The following is a 22,580-nucleotide window of genomic DNA, read 5'->3' on the forward strand; positions in this document are numbered from 1 at the left end:
CTATGATTGCTATGGGACAAAATTAAGAAGCAATGTTAGGCCTGGGTCAATTAAAAACATTATTAAGCATTAGTTGTCACCACAATAATGCTGCATAACAAGCAAGCCATCTTCAATTTCAGAGGCTTAGAACAACAATCATCCAATTCTTTTGTTCAGAGAGGATCAACCACATCTAGTTTGGGCCAGGAAGGATGTCAGGCTGTGAGTTGAGTTCAGGTCTTATCCTCCTTAGATCAGCTGTTCCCTAAAGCATGTTCTTCTTGGGGTAAAAGGCAGGAGAACAAGAGGGCAAACCCCAACTATACAAATGCATTTCAAACCTCTGTTTGACTCACTTTTGCTAATATTCCGTTAGCCAAAGCAAATTCCATGACCAAGCCCAATGTCAAGGGACAGTGAATTCAACTCCTGTAGGGGTGGAAGACAGGAAGTGAGCCTTTCTAAACAATTACCTAATCCATTACATTAATAGTAAAGTTGGAACATAGATATGGCAAAAGTCAAGATGGTTCAAGAATGCTTGCTTTGGTTCAACACCACTTTAATTCAATACAATTGAATCCAGACAGGCCCTGCTTTCTATAGCTGTCATGATACCTATGCAACTACACATTCTGAGAAATAATTGTTTGTAATTCTATTTGTTGCATGGAGTTTGTCAACACAAATCTCAAAAGAAAAACTTGGAGAATCTTCTAACTTCTCTCCATGTTTATGTATTTAAAAATCTGGTTAATTGTATTCTATATGACTTTCAGTATCTTTTCTTTGTGATGAGACTTGCTTCATTTTATTTTTTATGTAATGCAACTGACCTACAAAAGGTTATCATAATCAAGGCTTTGAGGAGCACAGTTGAGGTTGGTAATTGAAAATGAAAATGGTACTGTCTGTCCCAGACTCTTTCTATTTCAGCATCTATTATCTCCTGCTAGGAGCCCTGAAATGTACCTCGTTTGTGTTCCAAGCAGCAGCAATCAAAATGAGGGAAGGACAGGCAAACTGAAATAAATAGGCTGTAGAGGCAATTTTTGTTTTGATCAGATTCTATTGTCTGTGTGAAATGGCATTTCTCTGGGGCACTCAGATGCATTGCCCAGCAGGGGAGAAACCCTTAGGATAATAACAGTTCCACACACATCAGAGTAATAAGTATCTGTCGTTCTTCTCTCCCTCTTTCCAAATACACCACACACACACACATACACACACACACTTGCACATGCATACACATATACACATGCATATTCACATAAGCATGCCATTGCACACATAGTCATATATTCATACCACATGTGCATGTATCATGCACACTCATGATATTAAATAAATGAATAATGTCTACCAAACAAACATACCATTAGGGTCTTCAGAAGCAGATCTAAGAGACCTCTGCTCAAGAACATGGCAATATATAGAGCTACAACTATGATTTCTCTTTTCATCTCTGTCATGGATCTCAAAACCTGCCATTACATCTCATGCTAATCTGTGCCAATATGGTGGCATAACCTGAGATTTCTCAAACAAATGTACTATATTTGAAAATAATGAGGTTGAAAAGACAAAACATAAGGCAAACAACTTAAATATTTACAGTCTGATTTGCCTTTTGGGTTTTGCTTTCTTCAACTTCTTTTTTCCTCTCTCGCCCAGCTCTTAAAAGTGTTTTGTATGCTCCTTCATTTTCATTGAGCATTATTATATTGACTAGCATCCTGTCTATTAGCTAGAAAGTTCTCTGTGATGTCAGAGAGGTATCTCTATAGTAATATCACCAGGGTTATTACCATTGAGAGTAATGACTTTGAAAGCGATTTCCTGGAAGAATCAGCTACAGGTACCCTAGATCTCACCACAAACAGTGACCCCAAGGAGAAAGTCAAAGAAGTAATGATTAAATAGTGTTAGGTCAATTAACTTTCCTTCCATAGTAATCATATCTTATGAAATATAACAACTATGTTGTATTTTAATAAGTTCTGATGGTGTCCAAGGGGTTAGAACATTTTATAGTTATTTTTATAGTGAAAAAGCTGAGGCTTTTAAATACTATGAGATTTGGTAAAAGTCATTGAAGAAATTAAGTGACCAGCCAGGATATCCTCTTTTATGACATGTCTATGTCTTGCCCATTTTCTGTTGGGTTCCTTGTCGTTTCTATGTTATATTGTTTTCTTTATATATTAGTACAAGGGTCCTTTGTAAGTGAGCTATATATTATATATATGTGTGTTTGTGTGTGTGTGTATACACACACACACACACACACACACACACACACATAAATGGCAAATATCTTCTACTCTGGTTTACTTTGCACTCTCTTAATGGTGTATTTTGATAAAATAATGATGCTAATTTAAATGTTTTCCAGATTATTAGTCTTTTGTCTAATGGTCAGTGTTTTGTTTTTCCTGTGTAAGAAATTTTTGCCTAATGATATAAAGGTCTTTTTCCATGTTACCTTTCAAATTTAGTTCTATAATCTACCTGGAATTTATATTTTAGTATAGTGAAAATCCTTCAGTGTAGGTCTACTGTTTTTCCTCCTCAACAAATTCTATTTTTTCCCTGAAAATTTTTTATTTCAAATTGGAAGTTTGAAAGAAGATTTTGTTAGGTATGAAATTTTACGTTAGTGATATTTTCTTTAAGTGCTTTGAAGATATCATTACATTGTCTCTGGATTCCATGATTTTTATTGAGATGTCATCTATAATTACTATTGTTGCTATTTTGAAGTTAATGGGTCTTTACTCACTAAATAATTTTATATTTTTTCTTTAACCTTGATGATTTTCTGCAGGTTTACAATGATTGGCCTGAATAAGGTTTGCTTTGCATTGATTTTGCTTGGGGATCATAATACTCTTAAAGCAGGGGCTTGATATTTTACATTCAGTTTGGGAAATTATCAGCCATTATCTTTTAAAATATTGTTTTTGCCCCATTACACATAGGATACACCCTATCTCATATGTCTGCTAATTCTTTTCATCTGTATTTTATTCTTTATATTTTCTTCTTAGTTTTCAGTTTGTAAATTCCTTCTTCAGCTGTGTCTAATTGCCACCAAATCCACCTATTGAATTCTAAACTTCAATTATATAATTTTCAGTTCTAGAATTTACATCTGACTTTTATTTAGTGTCTAGTCCAGTTAAACTTCTTTGCCATGAGCTTTCTCCCTCTTGTCACCCAATTCTTAAACACATTAACCATATTTTAAAGTTGTATCTACAAATAGATCTCTAACATGTCTCTATATATTGTCTTATTGTCTTGGTTTTCAGTGATCCATTCTTGTTCCTCAGGAATGACCGGTAATTTTTTATTGAATGCTAGACACTATGTGCGAAAAACTGTAGAGACAACTTGAGCCTCGGTGGCCTTATCTTCTTCCAGAGAGAGAGGATTCATTTTTGCTTCTGAAAGGCTGGTAGGATTGAGTAGAGCACTGAAATCTAATCAATCAGAGATTAAATTGATTAAAAGTAGGCCTTCAATTTTTTTTAAGAACTGGTCTATTTCAAGTTCATTGCCCCCCAAGTATAACCCACAGAAAACTCAAGGTACTTATCAGAGCACCTCTTCTTTGGTGGGCCCTGACCTCCAAGTTTTTCCCCTCTCCCCCCAAACCTCATTAAAAAACATCTGAAGGCTCTGTTAAACCTCTTTGTATGTGGAATGTCAGGTTCACCATTTTTCACCTCCTCCAGCTTCTGCTGCATTAATGGCTCTCTAGTGCCTTAATTTCCTCAAATAATCTGTTCAATGTTTCTAGCTGTTCTTGGTGGGAGTGTTATTCTACAGTATGACAGTCTACTTTAGAAATCCCTTTCTCAGTGTAATTTTTTTTTTAATAAAAAAATTTATGTATTTATTTGTTTATAAATTTATGGCTGAGTTGGGTCTTTGTTACTGCCCACGGGCTTCAGTAGTTGTGGCTCATGGGCTTTAGAGCACAGGCTCAGTAGTTGTGGCACATGGGCTTAGTTGCTCCGTGGCATGTGGGATCTTCCTGGACCAGGGCTTGAACCCATGTCCCCTGCATTGGCAGGCAGCTTCTTAACCACCGCACCACCAGGGAAGCCCCCTCAGTGTAATTTTATCTTGCATTTTTTTTTTCATTAGCAGCAAAGTGAATCACATTTTCACACGACTACAGGCTATTCTTATTTTTTAATTAACTTCCTGTTAGATTTCTTGCTCAATTTTCTATCCAATTGTCAATCTTGTTTCTGTTTAGAAGTACTTTATATATCAAAGATATTAACCCTTTGTCTATGATAAAAGGTATAAATATTTTTCCTAAACTGGTAATATTTCTTTTTTTAAACATTTCTTATGGTAGCTTTTCCACCCATAAGTAAGTTTGTGTTTATATAAAGTCAAATAGTTCCATTTTTTTCTAACTACTTCTGTTTTGAGGCATACTAGCAAAGATTTCCTGCTCCCAAGCTTAGAAAACTCCATCAGTAGTTTCTTCTGTAATTGTGTCTGTAAGGAACATGTTGATGAGCAATTGAAAAATGGTCTATTTTCTAGAATTGACAGAGTGAGAAAAGATATGACATGGTTAAGTCCAGCTGGAAGTTCCAAGTTTTGTTTTCATTTTCCCAACCTCATCCTCAGGAGCTAGTGAAAAGAACTCATGGGCACAGTCACTTTCATGTTGTCCTTGTAGGACTTGGGTACCCATGAGTCATGTTTTCTTTTATGTTATCCCTTTCCTGACTTTTCTCATCCACTCTCATGTCATCAACAATATGATATTATTCTACATGGACATCTCCCAAATTCCCACATGCCTAATTCTCAGTTTCCTTCCTCAGCATTAGATGCAAAACTTGTTTGGCATCTCCACTTAAATGACCCTCTGCTTCAGTCTTCAAATCTAAAATGACTCTCTTCACCTCCCTTCACTTTGCTTGTTTTATATATCATCAAGTACTGACCTTCCTACCTTCCGTCCACCCAGGCTCAAAGATTAGTCACCTTACTTCTTGAGTCTTACTTCTTGACTCTCAGCTTCAGTAAATCATTACCAAGAGTGCAAGTTAAAGGTATCTTCCTTTGAAGAGATTATACACTGGATCTTTCCTAGCCTTGCTTCATCCTCACTAACAGGAAGGTCAAATTGAACATACTCTGGACTCAATAGGTATTCATGTAATGAAACTGAATTTAATCTTTTGTTTAAAAAAAGTACAGAAACAATAAAAACTTTGAAGTTATGAACTCATCTAGTACTTTATATATTTGTATTTTCAAATGCCCTGGCTCTTCAAGCTGTGAAAACATAATAATAGATATTTAACCAAGAAGTAAGAGATTATTGTCCTTTTGACTATCTGTAAATTTTCTCACAATAATATGGATGTTAACTAGACTTATTATAGTGATCATTTTTTCCATATGTACAAATTTCAGATCATGAAAAACAAGAAAAACAGTCTCCTTACAACTACATTTAAGCATGTTATATAGCTTCAGCCACAGCGAGTGGATGACAAGCCTTATGAAACTATGTAAATAGAGAACAATTACAACAGAAATTAACTAAAGACGGGATTCTCAGCAATCCAAAATGGCAGCATCTGAGGTCTTCTAGGGGAGCAACTGAGCCATTCATTTGTGTTTTAACTTCACTGCCAGGAGACTGAATCTTTCAGCTTTCAGGCATGCCTGAGGCAAAATAGGTTTTCTTTTTTCATTCTCTTCAAAGTTTAAGCTACATAAACTCACACACACATATTTCCCCAAATTCAAATTGTGGATTGTTCTGATTAAACCAAGTTTTGCTGCTTTCATGTTACCAGCTTTCTAATTTGAGAAATTGTGCATGTATGTATGTGATTATCTCACAAATTAAAGAGAATTTAGAATATGACAGCATTAAAGTATTCAAGCAACTCAACCTACTATTTGCTCCTTTAAGCTTTTCTGCAAAAGAAGTTCAATCCCAGGAGTATTTTTAAACTTAAGAGGGCAATGGAGGGTGACAGAACAATTGGCAGTCAGGCTGTTCTAATTTTCTATTAATCAAGGACTATCTTCTTTTTCAGCTCAAGGCGAGGACACACCTAGAGTTCCTGTGAAAAGCGAAGGCTCTGGTGACACAGAACATTCTACAAGTCCTGATGGTAAGTTTCTGAGCTATTTGAGTCACGCAAACTACAAATCTGGCACATTTTCTCTGTGTAATCTAGGATTAAGGGAGCTGTCTATTCTGTGAGTTGACATACTCAGTTTGAACAAGGTAAAGTTCAAAAACCATTTTCTACTGGGAACTAACAAAATTGGCAGCCTTTTTTAAAAAACAGCATGTGCCTCAGTTTAATCTTACTTCCCAATACCAAGGAAAGAGTGGGTAATTCCAAGGCTAAACTGAAGTCTAGCTGGTGAACTTTATGGAAACACTCAGCGTTCAGAGGAGCACTGGCTTGAGTTTGGGCTAAGGTTATTCTTGGACCTTCATCACTTCACCTCACTGTATCACACATCAGATGGCTTGGCCAAAAACACAGTGAGTCTTTAAAAGTACTTTATAAATAAATTTACAAAAACCTTTTTTTAGTCACATCTCATTTTGAAGGCATCTAGAAATTGTGAACCTCAGGAATATTATAGCCTTGCCCCTGCACAATGATACTGGAAACCCTTTGAAATATCATCATTTAGAAAAACAACTATCTGAGTACACATGATTTCTAAATATTTAATTCCACTTGCCCACAGAGCTTAAGAGAACCAGAATTATTGGTCAGTGATCAACTGTTTATATATATCTTGTTGTTTGGGTTATTTTAGCCAGGAAAAAAAAAAAAAAAGCCAATTACTTTGAGTTGATAATGACCTTGGGAAAATTTCAGCCACTGGTAGAAGTTACTTGGTGGTTTTAAATGGTTTCCTATACCATGCATTCCACCCTGCTACAAGGCTTGCCCTCACCTTAATTGCCTGCCTTAATTATAAGCCTTTCTGTACCAACTGATTTTTTAATTATTTTTTTAAAAAATTTATATAATTTTTAAAGGTCATTTTCCATTTATAGTTATTACAAAATATTGGCTATATTCCCCATGTTCTACAATACATCCTTAAGCCTATCTTAACACCCAATACAAACTGATTTTTTTTTTAAACCCCTGGGCATGCTTTATCTAGGGGAATAATGTTTTCAAACCCCAGATTCATCCATTAAAAGCCACCCCGAGTTGGTCATGCTCAGTTGAATGAAGCCTGCCCCAGCCTTGCTGTGACATTATAGGCATGGTTCTTAACTAGTTCTCTGCAAAGCATGTTCCAAAGAATACCAGGTCCATGCAATGCTCAATGAATAAAAGGGAGATAAATGTGGGAAATACTGAGTTTTAGTCCTCACTTGGAGATTTGCCATGCACACTCCAGGCTCTCCAAAGTCTCAGCTGTAAAGAAACTTCCTAACATCATTTAACATTGCTTTTCCCAAACTTATTTGATCATGAAATGCTTTTCATACTAACAAACACTTATTAGATTTTGGAACTAGGGACCCTTGGGTTGGAGGAAGGAACAGAAAAGGAACACTCACCCATATTTTTGCAGACCAGGATAGAAAGTGCATACATTATTCTTTTTTTAGAGGTACACTTCCTGTAACTGGCCAGTTTATACCTGGGGTAAAGAATGGGCTCACACATCATTAGAAACCGAGGCTAGTTTGCAGGAGGAACAAAGAGACCTGCTTTTAAAACCTTCCTCCTTGAGAGAGAGTTGGGTGGGCTGCCATCCAATGTCATTCCCTCTTTCAAGTCTCTTTGGAATGTGAAATCCAGCACCTGCCACTGTTTTACTTTAATCGAGTTTCCTGTTCAAGAAAAAGAGATTTGGATTGTTGCTTTTGTTCAAACAAATGAAGACTATCCAAATGACAACAAACAGAGGTTACTTATTCAGAGCTTACCAAAGCATGGGTGTCACACAGCCATTATCACTTGTGTTTGACCAACTCAAAGGCAGGGAGGGAAGTAGGGAACTTCTAACAAGAGGGAAGTCTTCAAGTATCCTTGATTGGAGGTTGTTGGTAAGGGGAAGCTGCACTTGGGCTAACTAGAAGTGGCTGATTGGTTTGGGAACATATTTGGCTTTCCCTGGCTGGTCCTGTGTTGGGAGCATGGAGTAAAATACAGGAAAGCTGGCAGTCACAGACCAAGTCCTGACCATTCTGAGCTGCTTGCTTCAAAGGTTTGAAGTCAGAAATCTATTGTTATGTTCGGCCTAGCCATCGTTCATCTGTATATTAAGTCTCTCGGTTTATAATATGGGCTTTGATGCTTTAAAAATACCAATCTAATTAAACCTACTGACCCTTGAAAATTTCCAGTGTCTACTATGCCTGCTTGGGCTCCTTCTGGACAATGGCATTAATTAATTATGTGTGCTATTTGTATGCAAATGCTTACATAGAACACACGGTAAAGTAAAAGCCCACGTTTTACCTTTGCTGTGCGATCTGGTTAGATGTTTTGCTTTTCTATTTCATGGCGTCCACTGCCAGTGCACCCACTGGCAAGTTTACAGCGTCAGTTTTGAATTTCAAAACTGAAGACCTGGCAAACCAAGCAAGCCTACTGGCATTGCTGTTTTAGAGGGAGCTGCTTACCTCTCTGCATGTCGATGATCTGGTTTGCTTTGTTTTCTCTTTATTTTCTTAGACATCTATTAAGGCCTTTGAATTTACCTAAGGATGGTAATAAATACACACAAAATATCAACCCAAAAATCTGCTATGAAATGACAGCTCAGCTCCTACAGTTTAGTAAAGAAGCAACTCTGCCCTCCCCATTCCCCCACCAGTAAAAATCTGTAAGAGTGGTCCCCAAATCTTGAATGAATGAAAACAAACTGAAAGAAGTATAAGATAGGAAATCAGGAATGTAACAACTCACAGGCCATTTTAATATGTTTAAGAGATTTGGGTTTAACAAATATTTAACCTTTTTGTTTTCCTTTCTGGTTCCAGTTGAAATGAATAATCAGGTTGACAGTGTAAATGACCCAACAGAGAGTCAGCAAGAAGATTAACTAATAATAGGTAAGTTGCCTCTGTTACAAGATTTTCAATTGATTAAATGGGCCAGCCATAGAAACTGTTTGTAAAAGGCATGTTGGATTTCCCTCAGTTCTATCCAGTCCCATGGATAGAACTTTTAAACGTTTAAAAGTTTAGCCTCAGGCTAAACTTTTAAAATCTTTATACCAAATAACACATTGTAAGAAACTTACCATCTTTAAAGGAAAAAGATAATCTACAGCATATCCAGATCATGCAATACCCTGGTTTTCTGAGCTTTGATGACAAGAAAAAAATTTTTCCACCCATCTCACCTCCTGGCTTCCTGGAGTTATCAAATTATTTCAGCAACCCCAAGCTGATTCTGAAGCATTGCTTTTCCAGAAGTTACCTGCTGAGTTGTTTAGTATATCTGTTTTTAAGTCTAACACTAAATCTTTGCCCTGGAGAACGTGAAAGGCATTTGAGTGTATTTGGGCTGATAGAAGCCTGCCTTATGTCCCGTCCTCTCACACCACTACCTGTGGACCTGCACCTCTACACAAAGGTTTGTTGAGTTGAATGAGCCTCAGGGAATTCCACGGGAACAAAAATGGGGCCAGATGATGTTTAGGAGTTTTTTCCAGACCAACATTCTAAATCACTCAGCCAAGACTGAAGTATATCTAGAATAATGAGTGGTCTGTAATCCTTTTTTGTATCTTAAGGGCTGGAGAGAAGAATTAGAGAAAAGAAGCCAGCCTAGCTATTCTGAATCCTAGCTTAAACTACTAAGCTGTGAAAAAAACTATGGGATAAATGAATTGTGCGTCATCCAGGGCAAGACACAAATGTGTTGACACCGTTGCCTCTGTCGACTGAAAAAAAAATGCACAACCTAAAAGTTGAGAATTATGTTTTATTCAGTGGACCTTCTGAGGACTTCAAGCCCAGGATAGCTCTGCAGGACTGCTCTGAAGAGGTAAGGGGGGAAGCAGGAACTATAGGAGTTTTACAACAAAGACAAGGTAGTCGGAACATCAAAAGATTACTGCTACTTAAAGAAAACCAGATATCTAAAGTTAATGAATTTAGCCCTTTTCTACGTATGGGAAGATGCAAGAATCTGGGCTCTTTGGAATCATTCCTTTGATATGCAGCTTAGCAATCTGGGGCCAGTATCCTGTTCTTTCCCATCCTGAGTCCCCTCGGAGTGCACCATTAGGGATGGCTGCAGTGGCTGAGGGCTTACCATGGAGCGACAGAATATGGCAGGCAACATTTTTCATTCACAGTGCTTCCCCTTGGTCATAAATTCAACCAGCATTTGGAAGCAAAAAAGAAGAAATTATTATGATTAGTATAACTAGTAGTAATCTGGTTGCAATAAACCATCAAGTCCACAGGAGAGCTACCTGGAGAAGCCAAGTTCTAGAAGGATCAGGTAGAGAGAAAAAGGTAAATGTTTCATCTTTGTTTACAAAGGTATACTTTATCAACGTGTAGGTCATAGCAGAAGAGAAAAGATTTTTTTTCTAGAAAAAAAAAACTTTTAAAAGTATATTTCAGAAAGTCATAAAATTATGAATTATATTTAGCACTTAATTAATTCCTGATGAGGTCCTGAACCAAGATGGTAGAGTACAAGGACATGCTTTCACTCCCTATTGTGAGAACACCAGAATCACAACTAGCTGCTGGACAATCATCAACAGGAAGACACTGGAACTCATCAAAAAAGATACCCCACATCCAAAGACAAAGGAGAAGCCACAATGAGACGGTAGGAGGGGCGCAATTACAGTAAAATCAAATCCCATAACTGCTGGGTGGGTGACTCACAGACTGGAGAACACTTATACCACAGAAGTCCACCCACTGGAGTGAAGGTTCTGAGCCCCACGTCAGGCTTCCCAACCTGGGGGTCCGGCAACAGGAGGAGGAATTCCTAGAGAATCAGACTTTGAAGGCTAGTGGGATTTGATTGCAGGGCTTCAACAAGACTTGAGGAAACAGAGACGCCACTCTTGGAGGGCACACACAAAGTAGTGTGTGCATCAGGACCCAGGGGAAGGAGAAGTGACCCCATAGAGACTGAACCAGACCTACCTGCTAGTGTTGGAGGGTCTCCTGCAGAGGTGGGGGGTGGCTGTGTCTCACTGTGAGGACAAGGACACTGGCAGCAGAAGTTCTGGGAAGTATTCCTTAGCATGAGCCCTCCCAGAGTCTGCCAGTAGCCCCACCAAAGAGCCCAGGTAGGCTCCAGTGTTGGGTTGCCTCAGGCCAAACAAACAACCAATAAGGAGGGAACCCAGCCCCACCCATCAGCAGTCAAGTGGATTAAAGTTTTACTGAGCTCTGCCCACCAGAGAAACAGACAGCTCTACACACCACCAGTCCCTCCCATCAGGAAACTTTTGCACAAGCCTCTTAGATAGCCGCATCTACCAGAGGGCAGACAGCAGAAGCAAGAAGAACTACAATCCTGCAGCCTGTGGAACAAAAACCACATTCACAGAAAGATAGACAAGATGAAAAGGCAGAGGGCTATGTACCAGATGAAGGAACAAGATAAAAACCCCAGAAAAACAACTAAATGAAGTGGAGATAGGCAACCTTCCAGAAAAAGAATTCAGAATAATGATAGTGAAGATGACCCAGGACATAGGAAAAAGAATGGAGGCAAAGATGGAGAAGATGCAAGAAATGTTTAACAAAAACCTAGAAGAATTAAAGAACAAACAAACAGAGATGAACAATACAATAACTGAAAACTACACTAGAAGGAATCAATAGCAGAATAACTGAGGCAGAAGAACGGATAAGTGGCCTGGAAGACAGAATGGTGGAATTCACTGCCATAGAACAGAATAAAGAAAAAAGAATGAAAAGAAATGAAGACAGCTTAAGAGACCTCTGGGACAACATTAAACGCAACAACATTTGCATTACAGGGGTCCCAGAAGCAGAAGAGAGAGAGAAAGGACCAGAGAAAATATTTGAAGAGATTATAGTCGAAAACTTCCCTAACATGGGAAAGGAAATAGCCACGAGAGTCCCATACAGAATAAACCCAAGGAGAAACACACCGAGACACATAGTAATCAAACTGGCAAAGATTAAAGACAAAGAAAAATTATTGAAAGCAGCAAGGGAAAAACAACAAATAACATACAAGGGAACTCACTCCCATAAGGTTAACAGCTGATTTCTCAGCAGAAACTCTACAAGCCAGAAGGGAGTGGCATGGTATACTTAAAGTGATGAAAGGGAAGAACCTACAACCAAGATTACTCTACCCAGCAAGGATCTCATTCAGATTCCATGGAGAAATCAAAAGCTTTACAGACAAGCAAAAGCTAAGAGAATTCTGCACCACCAAACCAGCTCTACAACAAATGTTAAAGGAACTTCTCTAAGTGGGAAACACAAGAGAAGAAAAGGACCTACAAAAACAAACCCAAAACAATTAAGAAAATGGTCATAGGAACATACATATAGATAATTACCTTAAATGTGAATGGATTAAACGCTCCAATCAAAAGACACAGGCTTGCTGAATGGATACAAAAACAAGACCCATATATATGCTGTCTACAAGAGGCCCATTTCAGACCTAGGGACACATTCAGACTGAAAGTGAGGGAATGGAAAAAGATATTCCGTGCAAAGGGAAATCAAAAGAAAGCTGGAGTAGCAATACTCATATCAGAAAAAATAGACTTTAAAATAAAGAATGTTACAAGAGACAAGGAAGGACACTACATAATGATCAAGGGATCAATCCAAGAAGATGATAAAACAATTATAAATATATATGCATCCAACATAGGAGCACCTCAATACATATGGCAACTGCTAACACCTATAAAAGAGGAAATCGACAGTAACACGGTAATAGTGGGGGACTTTAACACCTCACATACACCAATGGACAGATCATCCAAAATGAAAATAAATAAGGAAACAGAAGCTTTAAATGACACAATAGACCAGATAGATTTAATTGATATTTATAGGACATTCCATCCAAAAACAGCAGATTACACTTTCTTCTCAAGTGCACACGGAACATTCTCCAGGATAGATCACATCTTGGGTCACAAATCAAGCCTCAGTATATTTAAGAAAATTGAAATCATATCAAGCATCTTTTCTGACCACAACGCTATGAAATTAGAAATGAATTACAGGGAAAAAAACGTAAAAAAACACAAACACATGGAGGCTAAACAACAATACGTTACTAAATAAGCAAGAGATCACTAAAGAAATCAAAGAGGAAATAAAAAAATACCTAGAGAAAAATGACAATGAAAACACAATGATCCAAAACCTATGGGATGCAGCAAAAGCAGTTCTAAGAGGGAAGTTTATAGCTACACAAGCCTACCTCAAGAAACAAGAAAAATTTCAAGTAAACAATCTAACCTTACACCTAAAGGAACTAGAGAAAGAAGAACAAACAAAACCCCAAGTTAGCAGAAGGAAAGAAATCATAAACATCAGAGCAGAAATAAATGAAATAGAAACAAAGAAAACAATAGCAAAGATCAATAAAACTAAAAGCTGGTTGTTTGAGAAGATAAACAAAATTGATAAACCATTAGCCAGACTCATCAAGGAAAAGAGGGAGAGGGCTCAAATCAATAAAATGAGAAATGAAAAAGAAGTTACAACAGACACTGCAGAAATACAAAGCATCCTAAGAGACTACTACAAGCAACTTTATGCCAATAAAATGGACAGCCTGGAAGAAATAGAAAATATGAACAGACCAATCACAAGTAATGAAATTGAAACTGTGATTAAAAAGCTTCCAACAAACAAAAGTCCAGGACCAGATGGCTTCAAAGGTGTATTCTATCAAACATTTAGAGAAGAGCTAACACCCATCCTTCTCAAACTCTTCCAAAAAATTGTAGAGGACGGAACACTCCCAAACTCATTCTATGAGGCCACCATCACCCTGATACCAAAACCAGACAAAGATACTACAAAAAAAGAAAATTACAGACCAATATCACTGATGAACATAGATGCAAAAATCCTCAACAAAAAACCCGCAAACAGAATCCAACAACACATTAAAAGGATCATACACCATGATCAAGTGGGATTTATCCCAGGGATGCAAGGATTCTTCAATATATACAAACCAATCAATGTGATACACCACATTAACAAATTGAAGAATAAAAACCATATGATCATCTCAATAGATGCAGAAAAATCTTTTGACAAAATTCAATGCCCATTTATGAGAAAAACTCTCCAGAAAGTGGGCATAGAGGGAACCTACCTCAACATAATAAAGGCCGTATATGACAAACCCACAGCAAACATCATTCTCAATGGAGAAAAACTGAAAGCATTTCCTCTAAGATCAGGAAGAAGACAAGGTTGTCCACTCTCACCACTATTATTCAACATAGTTTTGGAAGTCCTAGCCATGGCAATCAGAGAAGAAAGAGAAATAAAAGGAATCCAAATTGGAAAAGAAGAAGTAAAACTGTCACTGTTTGCAGATGACATGATAGTATACATAGACAATCCTAAAAATGCCACCAGAAAACTACTAGAGCTAATCAATGAATTTGGTAAAGTTGTGGGATGCAAAATTAATGCACAGAAGTCTCTTGCATTCCTATACACTAATGATGAAAAACCTGAAAGAGAAATTAAGGAAACATTCCCATTTACCATTGCAACAAAAGGAATAAAATACCTAGGAATAAACCTACCTAGGGAGACAAAAGACCTGTATGCAGAAAACTATAAGACACTGATGAAAGAAATTAAAGATGATACAAATAGATGGAGAAATATACCATGTTCTTGGATTGGAAGAATCAACATTGTGAAAATGACTCTACTACCCAAAGCAATCTACAGATTCAATGCAATCCCTATCAAACTACCACTGGCATTTTTCACAGAACTAGAACAAAAAATTTCACAATTTGTATGGAGACACAAAAGACCCCGAATAGCCAAAGCAGTCTTGAGGGAAAATAACGGAGCTGGAGGAATCAGACTCCCTGACTTCAGACTATACTACAAAGCTACAGTAATCAAGACAATATGGTACTGGCACAAAAACAGAAACATAGATCAATGGAACAAGATAGAAAGCCCAGAGATAAACCCATGCACCTATGGTCAACTAATCTATGACAAAGGAGGCAAGGATATACAATGGAGAAAAGACAGCCTCTTCAATAAGTGGTGCTGGGAAAACTGGACAGATACATGTAAAAGAATGAAATTAGAACACTCCCTAACACCATACACAAAAATGAACTCAAAATGGATTCAAGACCTAAATGTAAGACCAGACACTATAAAACTCTTAGAGGAAAACATAGGAAGAACACCCTTTGACATAAATCACAGCAAGATCTTTTTTGATCCACCTCCTAGAGTAATAGAAATAAAAACAAAAATAAACAAACGGGACCTAATGAAATTAAAAGCTTTTGCACAGCAAAGGAAACCATAAACAAGACGAAAAGACAACCCTCAAAATAGGAGAAAATATTTGCAAACGAATCAACAGACAAAGGATTAATCTCCAAAATATATAAAGAGCTCATGGGCTTCTCTGCTGGCGCAGTGGTTGAGAATCTGCCTGTCAATGCAGGGGACACGGGTTCGAGCCCTGGTCTGGGAAGATCCCACATGCCGCGGAGCGACTGGGCCCGTGAGCCACAACTACTGAGCCTGCGCGTCTGGAGCCTGTGCTCCGCAACAAGAGAGGCCGCGATACTGAGAGGCCCGCATACCACGATGAAGAGTGGCCCCCGCTTGCCACAACTAGAGAAAGCCCTAGCACAGAAATGAAGACCCAACATAGCAATCAATCAATCAATCAAATAAATAAATCTTAAAAAAAAAAAGGGGCTCATGCAGAATGGGCATCATCAGAAAATCTACAAACAACAAATGCTGGTGAGGGTGTGGAGAAAAGGGAACCCTCTTGCACTGTTGATGGGAATGTAAATTGATACAGCCACTATGGAGAACAGTATGGAGATTCCTTAGAAAACTAAAAATAGAATTACCATACGACCCAGCAATCCCACTACTGGGCATATACCCAGAGAAAACCATAATTCCAAAAGACACATGCACCCCAATGTTCGCTGCAGCACTATTTACAATAGCCAAGTCATGGAAGCAGCCTAAATGCCCATCAACAGATGAATGGATAAAGAAGTTGTGGTACATATATACAATGGAATATTACTCAGCCATAAAAAGGAATGTAATTGGGTCATTTGTTGAGACGTGGATGGATCTAGAGACTGTCATACAGAGTGAAGTAAGTCAGAAAGAGAAAAACAAATATCGTATATTAACGCATATATGTGGAACCTAGAAAAATGGTACAGATGAACCGGTTTGCAGGGCAGAAATTGAGACACAGATGTAGAGAACAAATGTATGGACACCAAAGGGGGAAAGCTGCAGGGGGATGGGGGTGGGGGTGTGATGAATTGTGCAATTGGGATTGACATGTATACACTGATGTGTATAAAACTGATGACTAATAAGAACCTGCTGTATATAAAAAAAAAAAACAGAACAAAAACAGCCAAGACAATTTTGAAGAGGAAGAAGAAGATGTGGTAGTGATAAGGTGTGGAGACTTATTTATGCAATAACAAGACTTTTAAAATAAAACTAGTGTAACGTTGGCATGGGAGTGGGCAAGTACTATATGTCAATGTAACAGTTCAGAGTGCTCAAGAAATGACCCACATATAAAGAGAACTTGGTATTATTATAAATTGGCATTATATTGATTAATCAATATATTGTGCTAGATAATTTTGTATGAAAAAAATCAACTTAATTCTATATCTAGGACTCTTCTTGGAGTTTCAGACTCATAGTCATTGTATCCCAAACTGAACTGATTGTAACTTGTCAAACTATTCCTTTTGTATTCTGTGTATCACTAGCAAAGAAATTTGAGAGACAGTAAAAAAATTTTAAAACTTAAAAAATAAAATTAATTCCTGATGAGCTGGATGAAGTCTTCAGGTTTTCCATTAGAGTTTTGTAATTTCTTACCCAGTTCAGCAGTATGATCTAAAAGTTATCAGAAACTTATATTTATCAAAAATCCTTTTTATGAATTTTCTTGCAGTTCATTTTATAAAATTAGAGTAAAACAATGATTGTCTATAAACAACAAGACTTAAAATGACATGGTTAAAGATATGATTACAATGCAATTGACAAGAAACTTGGATATTTCTGTGACATATAACAACATTTTTAAGATAATAACTAGAATTATGACTGATAACATTATACCAGGGCATATCAGATTTTTAGGAATTTCATATACGTTTTGGGATATCTATACTAATGACATTTATGCATAAAATATAACCTAAGGTTCATCTCTAATTACTTGACAATGTTTCTCAAGTAATTTAACTTACCATAAGCCCAATTAGTTTGATATTCTTCTCTGAGATGCCTTAGGGGCCCTCTGAAGCATTTTAAAGGTAGCTGGAGGTCGAAAGAACGTTAATTAAAACTTGATAGGAAGTTTGTCAAAAATATCAAAAAGTTTTAAAACACTTGGTCAAATAGGACCACAGCTTGTTCACTTAACCAAAGTGACAAAAGATTTCAAAAGTAAATACAGATCACTTAAAGGCACAGAAGCTCACACAATCTGCTACCAAAGCAGCACTTCAAGAAAACTTTGTTTTCTTAACAGAGAGAGAAAGTGAAACTCCAGTCTTGTACCAGCTTACTTTTAACAAGAAAATCCATCCATCTACCTAATTAAATTCAGTCTAAATTCAGCCAATCCTGACCATGAACAAAACTCTATTCTCAGGGTTCCTTTTCCACCCCTTTCTGTATGCATATTATTTTGCCCCTTAATTTTCCCCACATCTAGAAACAACCAGCTCTAGGACAAAATTACTTTCTTTTCCCTTAACAAAATGCAATTCCATCTTTCATACCTTCTTTTGTTCACAACACACATCTTACTTTCCTACTGAAATGGTTCCTTTATTATTTCTATTAGCTTTAATTACATGTTAAACTCCTCAACTCTTAAAAACCTTAATTTCTAGTGAAAACTAAGAAGTAAGCGATTATGAACTGTCTTCTCACATTAGCACTCTATAGTTTGGCAAACATAAATACTAATAATAATTTCTAAAAACATGTGCTCTCTTATAAAAATATCTCATTGTGGCACCAAACATTTATTAATATTTCTAAACACCTTTAGTTACTCTCTAAAGGGAAGCCAAGGTTCAGTAATTGTTTCAGTATCTTATTTTATTTGGGAATGACCTAGCTATTCAACAAACTTTCATCATTTAACTTAATTTAGCACAATTCTAAAGTTTCAAGTTACCAGATATTTGGAGAGATTATTTTCAAGTAGACATTCCTAAAACATAATTATTTCTAAAGAGTTCACCCAAAAAGTCTTATTTAATCTACTTATAAGAATTTCATCATACCAAGTTAATTTTTTGTTGTTTTTGACAAACTCTGTAACAGAAATAACATGTATTGACCTTCAGTAAACCTAGGTACAATAAACCAGCAAGCTTAAGCTAACTTTAATACCATATAATATTGAATACTTTCTAGATCATGTGAACCCGAAATTCATTCTGGACAGTTTCTTTCATATTTAGAAATATTTAGTTTGTAAGTACTTACTTTTAAGTCAATTAAATAGAGCTCTTTTATAAGTTTAATTCTGATATTTTCCAGAGGTAGACACATCTCATATGTATAACATGTACACAGACATATAAACAGACAAAACTGGAGATGTCATAGCCTCACTTTAAAAACTTAGTTACGAATTAAATAGTACAATATAAGCTTACTACTTTATAAAGAACAACTGGAATAAATCAAAGTTGCTTGCTCAGATGATTAAGGCTTTACTATTTATGGAAAAGGCTTTAAGATTTGTATTTATTCTTGATAAACCCTTAAGGAGGCTATGAATTAGATTTTGGCTGAGAGAGCCTTCCCAGCAGTTTTGAAACTGAGCAGGACTCGTGGGGCCCTCCTGGGTACAAATCCTTTCCATGTCCCCCATTTCTTGTTTGCAGGAAATAAGCTTCATTCAGCCTCCCTTGACCCTTCCCTTTGTTCCAAAGGGCAGATTCAAAGAGCTGCTCATCAGGGAAGTGAGGCAATGCAGAAACAAAGAAGGGGCAGTCAAGAAACAATAGTGCAGAGATTAAAGCAGGATCCTGGTTCCTCCTTCAAAGGATATACATAACAATGCCTTTGAGTTTCTTCTGCAGGAACTAAGGCCCTCACCCAGGTGGAGGATGGTAATGTCAGGCTGAGCACAAGATTCCTGGAGCACCACCGTAATACCTCACCACCAACCAGTTGGAAGAAAGTCACACACCCTGTAGCCCTCACCCCACATTTTGCCTATTTATTTAAAAACTTCTCCCCAAAAACCATCAGGGAGTTCAGGATTTTTGGGCATGAGCCACCCATTTTCCTTGCTTGGCCCTGCAATAAACCTCTCTCTGCTTCAAACTCTGATGTTTTGGTTTGTTTGGCCTCACTGTGTGCCAGGTGCACAAACTTGCATTCAGTAACAGTTGGAGTTTAAAAGGGCCACTTTTGCCCTTTTTTTGCCTTTGGTTTCCGGTTCTACTTGGTTGAGCTGATTAGGTTCAGTCTCAGGTCATTGTGGGCTGTATTTACATTTCTGATTTGTAGAGATTTAATGCAAGGCAAAGACAGTTGCTTTTAATTCCCCAAAGAACTGGTCACCTAAATGATATTAAAAAATTGATTTGCCCAGCTATATTTTATTTAATTTGCTTTTCAGTGAGAATATTGCCAACTGAACTGAAATTTAAGAGTTCTAGGACTTTAGGGTTTAATTTATCATGCCTTTAAAAACTTGCATAAGACCTTCAACAAGGCCCTCTTTCTGAGTGCACAAGTTAAAACCTAGAGCAAAATCACTAATTATATTATTATTAGCCCTTGAATATTAGTTCCCAGTTTTTACTTTATAAAGTTCAGGTAGCCTTATTGGTTTCCTTTAGTATGTTTAATTAATATTTCCTGAGAGGCAGATCTATATGCCCTGTCTTGTAATACCAAGCAGGGGAAGCATTCCCCAGTGAAACATGTCTATCCCACAATATAATTAAGCAAAAGTTCACAAGCTGGTTTTTCTTGTTTGTTTTAAACTAACCATTAGATATATTTTCCACCCTTTAATTTCCTTCTTTTTTAATAAGTACCAATAAAACGGCTGTTTATAATGAGAGCACTCTAAAAATTTACCAATTCAGAAGTCCAATTTAAAGGAACCATCATCTGGCCATTAATGAGATATATCGTAATAGTGACTCAAACCAATAAGATACAAGAGGCTTCCCCAGAAGAGATGCAAAAGATGCCACCTAAACAAGATCCAGAAAGTTTACTCCTCAAAATAGTTTAAGAAAGTAAAGGCCTTTGTTGTACAGGCTAACGCACCGAAGGTTTAGATGGCAAAAAGCCCCTGAGAGTTCCCACAGCCAGAAAAAAAAAGACTGCTCAGGACCCCAGTCTATTCAATTGGATGACAAATGTATACCATATGTGTACCTTCTTTTGGTTGTTTGTTAGAGACACACACACACACACACACACACACACACACACACACACAAATGCCTAAAGAAGATCAGATAGAACATTTACATTTCAAAGACAGAAGAAGAGAAATGCAAGTTACCCCTAGAAGGGCTTTTGTTTCTTTAAGGTCAGAATTCTGAAAAGATGTTTTTTTTTTATCAAGCAGGCTTTTTTTTTTTTTTTTTTTTTTAACTTAACTGAATATGCAATAAAAGAGCCCCATTCTTAGTCATTATCAGAGCATGATATTCCCAGGTAAGTCGGTCAGTTTTGTAGGTATATAAACCTGGCTAGGGTATTTATTAGTTGGAGGCTCGCAATCTGTTGTTCATTTTGCTTTTTGTTTTGAAAGCTTTATTCCCCATTCAGAGGTTGGTTTGTGGAAATAAAATCACTAGCGATGATCGTGTGGTGGGCAATGTGCCGCTTGTGAGCTTAACTCCTCTAGGTTTTGCCCCAAAGCTGTTTCAGCTCCTCTTGCATGTCTTAGGTCTTCCCTCTAGTGGTATAAGACCACCAGAGTGCTCAGATCATGGAATGGCCAGTTCTTATTCGTGTCCCCAGCAGAGCAAGCTTTAATTAAGATGAGTGGGTTTCCCAATGGGCACGGCTACACAGCATGAGGTAATTATCTTTTGTATCCTTTATCCTGTTCTTTCGCATCCTGAGCCTCCTCAGGGCTCACCATCAGGGTGGCAGTGTAGGCAGGCAACATTTTTCATTCACACTTCCCTTCATCTTCCCTGCATCTTCTCAGTAGGCCGCTGCACCCTCCCAGAAGGCCATGTTGCACCAGCATCGTGGCAGACACATTGCTCAAGCCCCAGCATTGTGGCAGACTAAAGTTTGAGAACACGTGAAAGCAGGCAGCTGTCTTCCTATCACAGTTTTAAACATCATTTAAGGGGCTTCCCTGGTGGCACAGTGGTTGAGAGTCTGCCTGCCAGTGCAGGGGACACGGGTTCGAGCCCTGGTCTGGGAGGATCCCACATGCCGCGGAGCAGCTAGGCCCGTGTGCCACAATTACTGAGCCTGCGCGTCTGGAGCCTGTGCTCCGCAACAAGAGAGGCCGTGATAGTGAGAGGCCCGCGCACCGCGATGAAGAGTGGCCCCCACTTGCCGCAACTAGAGAAAGCCCTCGCACAGAAACGAAGACCCAACACAGCCATAAATAAATAAATAAATAAATAAAATTAAACATCATTTAAAACTAAATATAATAGCATTTGTGCAATACATGTATAGCATAGGACAGCTAAAAAATATAAACTCATACAAACATGGTCTTATAAAACATTTCTTTTTTTTAACCTTGTTTATGTATTTAAAATTATCCTGTTAAGCTGCAGAAATGATACAGTAGAGAAGTTTACATTAAGAAGTAATGAACTGAGACTAAACCTGAACAATTTAAATGCAAGTTCTTCAGTATTGCCTTACCTTTTGCCCTTTTGCTGCCAACAAACTATAGACTTATCGTCTAGATTTTTTTCTTACAGACACTATTATTTTTCTGTGTGATCAATATCTAGATGCAACACCAAAATAAATGTTTTCCTTGACTATAAACATGAATCTATCTACATACCTTTACCCAAATGAATAAGTTGTCAAAACTTAAAGTTCAAAATTAGTTTAACTTTGTTGCAAAACCATGTATCATGGCTCCTCCCTTACCTCTTTGCTGCAGTCCCTCAACTCCAGGAAGGAAAAGTGACTTGCACAGGGTCACTTAGCTGATCAATGGAAGTTCAAATACTTCCAGGACAAAATTATTTGATGATACCATACTGCTCCCTAAACAATAGTGCGTTTCTGACCACAGTTGTCATAACCAACAGTATGACCTAAGGAATGTCATCAGTTCCCATAGAAA

At 37.5% G+C, this 22,580-nt stretch overlaps 1 protein-coding gene across 2 annotated transcripts in view; it reads left to right on the forward strand.

The window, feature by feature from the left end:
• Window positions 1-22,580, forward strand: part of MACROD2 (mono-ADP ribosylhydrolase 2) — a 1,976,756-nt gene that overhangs the window by 1,947,145 nt on the left and 7,031 nt on the right. For both annotated transcript variants that reach the window (XM_059897602.1, XM_059897603.1), the window contains 2 exons: window positions 6,075-6,152; window positions 9,014-9,085. In XM_059897602.1, the coding sequence (XP_059753585.1) occupies window positions 6,075-6,152; window positions 9,014-9,075 (140 nt within the window). In that variant the 3' untranslated portion in view covers window positions 9,076-9,085. The remainder of the gene's footprint in view (window positions 1-6,074; window positions 6,153-9,013; window positions 9,086-22,580) is intronic.

This window comes from Balaenoptera ricei, chromosome 15, assembly GCF_028023285.1.
Source record: "Balaenoptera ricei isolate mBalRic1 chromosome 15, mBalRic1.hap2, whole genome shotgun sequence".
NCBI classification, from domain to species: Eukaryota; Metazoa; Chordata; class Mammalia; order Artiodactyla; family Balaenopteridae; genus Balaenoptera; species Balaenoptera ricei.